Genomic DNA, 4,988 nt, shown 5'->3' with positions numbered 1-4,988 from the left:
GGGGGATGGGCATGTGACGGAGGAACACTGGGTGTCACATACAACGGCCAGTCACTCTATTCCGAGGTCCCCCTGGAGCTCCGGGCCTCCCTTCAACCAGGCCTGGAAGCAACCACTTCTGCAGCGCACCTCGGGGAGCCCAGGGGTCGTGAGCGCGCCTCTCCCCACGCGCAGCCCCATTTCTGCCGCGGCTGTCAGAGCGCAGGTCCCAGCGAAAGTGCTGGACGGGCTGCAGGTCCACTTCTAGGCCGTGGGGTCGCCACGCTGTGCTTCCCTCTGCCCACCGGAGGGCCCTGTGCCATCCTGCCAACCCCCGGCCGGCTGCCTTCCCCGCCGTCTGCAAATGACTCACACTTGGGCCCCGGCTTCCTCACAACCCAGCCAAGTGCAACGGGAGTTACTGGCACGAGCCGGTCATGCTGCCATCCAGAGACACAGCAGCCCGAGGGACAGCGGTCGCACGGGGCAGGAGGCTCCTCCTCATTCCACGGCCTCCGCTCCCGTCCCCTCCTCGCTCTGGATGCCAGCTCTGCGCCCCGCCAGCCTCCCCTCCGCAGACGGACCCCTTACGGCTGCTGGACGCCCGGTGAGCACCCATCCCTGCTGTCCCCAAGGCCGCTTCCTCAGGCCAAACACAGGATACTGCCTCGCCTCTCCCACACAGGGTCCCCGTCATGAGTCGCAGGAACCGCTGCCCAGTGACACCCGGTCTCCTGGGGCGCCCGCCAACGGGGTCTGCGTCTTTCCCGTCGCGAAGGAGACAAATTGGTGCGGAAACACGTGAGGGAGCAAGGCTGAGACCCTCCATCGGATCCTAAGGGGGAGCCGGGGAGCCTAGCCACGGGCGTCATGGGAGACGCAGGCTGCAGTGCGAGGGACCCGGGGCAGGGCTGCGAAGCCCTGAGTGGAGCCTGAGGCCGGAGGGTCCACGGCCGGCGGAGACCGCGTCGGAGCCCCAAGATGGCTCAGGGTGCCACGATCTGAGCCGGGCGCGGCCACGCCCATGCCCACAGCAGGAAACCGGGGCCAGGACAGACGCACGGGCCGCGAGGCCGCGGCTGGTGGACGCCAAGGGGGAAGGACGGACACTGGACTGCAGAGGAGGCGGGTCGCGCCTTTATTGTGCGGGGCTACTTGAGCGGGATGAAGCGGGACGAGTGCGTGGCCCCGATGCCCGGCCGGCCGTGCTTCACCGGCTTGTAGGTGATGGAGAACTCGCCCAGGTAGTGGCCGATCATCTCGGGCTGCGGGGGCGGGCGGGGCAGGGCGTCAGCGACCGCGCGGAGGGCACCCGGCCGGCCACGGCGCCCGCCCGCGCCCCGCACCAACCTTGATCTCCACCTGGTTGAAGGTCTTGCCGTTGTAGACGCCCACCATGCTGCCCACCATCTCGGGCAGGATGATCATGTCCCGCAGGTGCGTCTTCACCACCTCCGGCTTCTCCATCGGCGGCGCCTCCTTCTTGGCCTTGCGCAGCCGCTTGAGCAGCGAGTGCTGCTTCCTCCGCAGGCCGCGGTTCAGCCGGCGCCGCTGCCGCGCGCTGTACAGCTGCATCAGCTGCTCGCTGCGGGGGGCGCGGGCTGAGCGCGGGGGGACCGCCCGCCCCGCCGCCGCCTCGCCCTGCCCCGCCGCGCCCGGACCCTGCCCCGCCCCGGCCTCGCCGCGCTCGGACCCGCCCCCGCCCCCGGCCGCCGCTTACTAGGACATGTCCAGCAGCTGGTCCAGGTCCACGCCGCGGTAGGTGAACTTGCGGAACGTGCGCTTCTTCTTCTGCTCCACTTCCGCCTGCGCGGCCCGGGGCGCGGGTCAGCGCTGGGCCCGAGGGCCGGTCCCCCAGCCGCCGCGGGGCTCACCCGGCCCGGCCTTCCCGCGCCACCCCGACACCCACCGGGCCCACCCCGCGCCCCCATATCCGCCGGCCCCGGAGGCTGCCGCAGCCGAGCGGCGCGGTCAAACCGCGGATGGCGTCAGATGGGCCGGGAACAATCGCGCCAACCCTCGGCACTCACCATCTTGTCAGCTCTCCGGAAAGGACCGCCCTCTCGACGCCTGCGCAGTTATCACGAGCGCGCCCCCACGCCCCGCCCCCCGGGCCGTCCGCGCGCAAGCACTTCCGCTTTCTGGTTAGAGGAGTGCGCCCTCTGCTGGCCGGAGGGCCGGACGCAGGCTGCGCAGACTGAAGGGACCGCCGTGGTTCTTCCGGGCTCTGACCCCAGGGCCAGGGCAGGGCCGGCCGCCTCCTGTATGGGGGACGTGGGGCACATCGTTGCCCCTTTCGAAACCTCATATTCCTGCAACGCTATTGCTGCCAGGGTGTGCGGGAGCTGGCGCTCCAGTGGGGCGGCGGTCAGTCGGGGGCGAGGAGGACAGCCCGGGGAGGCTCCAGAAGGCGCCCTTGATGGGGACCAGCCAGCCTTCAGCCCAAGAAGTCCCGTAACCGCTGTGCCCGCCTAGGTTTCTGTGCGGGTCTAACAGGGACAGCACGCAGGGGACAAGGGCATGGAGCTGTCACCCCGAGGACCTCAGATGCACGGTGCACCGCGGCCAGAAGGGGAAGCGCCCCAGTGTCCATCCATGGATGAAGGACACACGCGGCGCGGTCAGTCCCCACGCGAGAACACGGTGCAGCCTCAGCCTGACCCCTGCCACCACACAGAGGGACCCCGAGGACACGGGGCTCAGCGAGAGCAGCCAGACCGCCAGAAGGACCCGTCCGGCAGGCCCCCACTCCCAGGAGGGCCCAGAGGAGTCCCGTCTGCACAGAGAGGAGAGGGTGGGGGCCGGGGCTGGGGCGGGGGCAGGGACAGAGACTCCCTCCGTGTCGGGGGATGGAAGGTTCTGGAGTCAGAGGGTGCGGGTGTGAGTGTGCTTCATGCCGCGGAGCTGTGTGCTGAGAGACGGTTATGATGTCAAATCTCAGTGTTTTGTCAGGATAAAAAACCAGCACAACCGGACCTACGTTGTCGCTAGAGCAACCTCTAAGAAAACTCAAAAAATGTGAAAAAAACTCATTAAAAGAATTACAGTGGTACACTAGGAAATACTCATTTAATGCAAAAACATGCACAGAAGCATAGCGAACCAGGAAGCAGACACACAGCGGACGGAAAGCAGGGACGGAGCAGCTGGGATGGAGGAGGAAACTGGCAGGGCCAGACCGTCAGAGGAGGAGTGGAGACCCTGGGAGGGACCGGCCAGGCGCCTCGGCCCCGCCCAGCAGACCCCGAGGCCTGTTTCTCTGTGGGACCAGCAGCCACGGAGCCTCTCGGACCTTTCCTAGCCTCAGGCCAGACTGCTGGCTTTGTGGGGAGGCGGCGGGCTGGCCTGGCGGGAACAGGAAGCCTGGAAGGAAGCTGGGCCTCTTCAGCCATTTCCACAACCCTGTGGGTAGAGCCCCTCAACTGCCGAATTAGGGGACGTCCCTTCCTGTCCCCTGTGGAGCACAAGCTCAGGTTTGGGGACCTGAGGGGGCTCCCAGGAGCTGGAAATCCCTGCACGGTTTGCATGATGTCCTTTGGCCAGGGACACTTACCTTTGCAGAGGATTAATTTCACAAAAGAAAGGAGCTAAGGGGGGCTCCTGGGGGGCTCAATTCTCTCAGCCTCTGCCTTCAGCTCAGGTCATGATCCCAGGACCCTGGGATCGAGCCCACGTGGGGCTCCCCGCTCAGCAGGGAGCTGCTTCCCCTCTGCCTCTGTCCTGCTTGTGATCTGTTGCTATTTTGGTCACCGTCTCTCTAGCAAATAAATCAAATTAAAAAAATTTTTTTAAAAATTCTTGACCGTGGCCTTTAGAATAATAATGGTCTCTAAAGACTGGGAGCTGGGACGTGTCCCCTCCCGCGGCAGAGGGGACCTTGTCAGGGCCCTGAGCTGGGGGTGACCCTGGATTCCCGGGGCGCCCAGCGTCCTCACCAGGTCTTCACAAGAGGGAGGCAGAGGGCGGGGGTCCGGGAGACGGGGAGACCCCGCGCTGCCGGCGGAGAGGATGGAGGGGGGACGCGGGCCAGGAAAAGGCAGGAGCCGGGTCTCCCTGGGGCCCGGGGGCCCAGCCCCGCCAGCACCGGGGTTTTAGGACTTCGAGCCCCGAACCATCAGAGGATCAGCAAGTGCTTTAACCCTAAGCTGGTGGCAGGCTGTGGCAGTAGCCCTCAGGCCCCCACACACTGGAAGCTTCAACCATTTTGTTCCTCGCTGACTCCCAGAGCAGCCTCCCCAAAACGCCTCCCTCCCCCACTCTCGCAGAGAGGCCAGCCCAGAGCCAAAGTCCTGTGTGCAGGTGAACTCTGACTCCCCTCCCTCGTCGCTGGCAGTCACAGCCCCTTCGGTCTGGGGAGAGGGGCAGTCGGGAGGTTGGACAGGAACAGAACGTCCAGAACATGGCTGGAAAGGCGGGGCAGACACTTTGCCAGCCGGGCCCTTATATAGGCAGGGGGTGGCCACTGTGGGATGCTGAGCTCGTCCCACCCACCTCCTGCCCCCAGCTGCAGGTTCTACTAGGATGGCCAGGCCCCACCAGGTGCCCCCGCGGATCCACCTTCAGCTCTTGGGGCTCAGGCCCCCATGCTGCCTCCTGACGGCCCTCAACTGGGTGTCCCGACACCCAAAACCGACCACGTCAAAGCCCGGTTTGTGGAAAGGCGAGTGGCCTACCCAAGGCCACAATCCAGGTGTCACTTCCATGGGACAGGGGAGGCCTGGCCAGTCCCCACCCAGATCTGTCCAGGCACCCTTCCCCTGGGTCCCAGCAAGCGGCCACTGAGCCCGGGAACCTGGGCCCCCTTCACACTGGATCTGCAGCCCTAGGCCATCCTAAATCCACACTGGCCATGAGACCGAAACCCTGGACGCCCGAGGTCGGGCCCCGGGCTCCCCACTCGAGCGGGCCGCACATGCCGGAGACCACTGCCAAGGCCGAGGGCCAGCGAAGGTCCTCCCGTGGGGACGCACAGCCGAGAGCAGGGAGGGAACAAAAGGACACAACGTGGG

At 66.3% G+C, this 4,988-nt stretch overlaps 1 protein-coding gene across 1 annotated transcript; it reads right to left on the bottom strand.

Moving 5' to 3' along the window:
- Positions 1 to 1,094: 1,094 nt before the first annotated feature.
- RPS15 (ribosomal protein S15) lies at positions 1,095 to 2,034 on the bottom strand. The gene is made up of 4 exons (XM_045989645.1): positions 2,010 to 2,034; positions 1,700 to 1,785; positions 1,330 to 1,564; positions 1,095 to 1,244 (listed from the first exon to the last, which is right to left on the bottom strand). Exons 1-4 carry the CDS (start codon positions 2,010 to 2,012, stop codon positions 1,131 to 1,133), a joined length of 438 nt encoding a protein of 145 aa, XP_045845601.1. The 5' UTR covers positions 2,013 to 2,034; the 3' UTR covers positions 1,095 to 1,130.
- Between the last annotated feature and the right edge of the window lie 2,954 nt (positions 2,035 to 4,988).

The sequence above is a fragment of the Meles meles genome, chromosome 20, assembly GCF_922984935.1.
Source record: "Meles meles chromosome 20, mMelMel3.1 paternal haplotype, whole genome shotgun sequence".
NCBI classification, from domain to species: domain Eukaryota; kingdom Metazoa; phylum Chordata; class Mammalia; order Carnivora; family Mustelidae; genus Meles; species Meles meles.
This window is presented reverse-complemented; position numbering and strand designations above follow the sequence as displayed.

What these genes read in the sequence shown, in the direction of transcription:
- RPS15 (XM_045989645.1), bottom strand. An exon ending in CAGCTGCTGGACATGTCCTA is followed by an intron (nt 1,565 to 1,699) that starts GTAAGCGGCGGC and finishes CGCCCCCCGCAG; the next exon opens with CGAGCAGCTGATGCAGCTGT. An exon ending in TCAACCAGGTGGAGATCAAG is followed by an intron (nt 1,245 to 1,329) that starts GTTGGTGCGGGG and finishes CCGCCCCCGCAG; the next exon opens with CCCGAGATGATCGGCCACTA.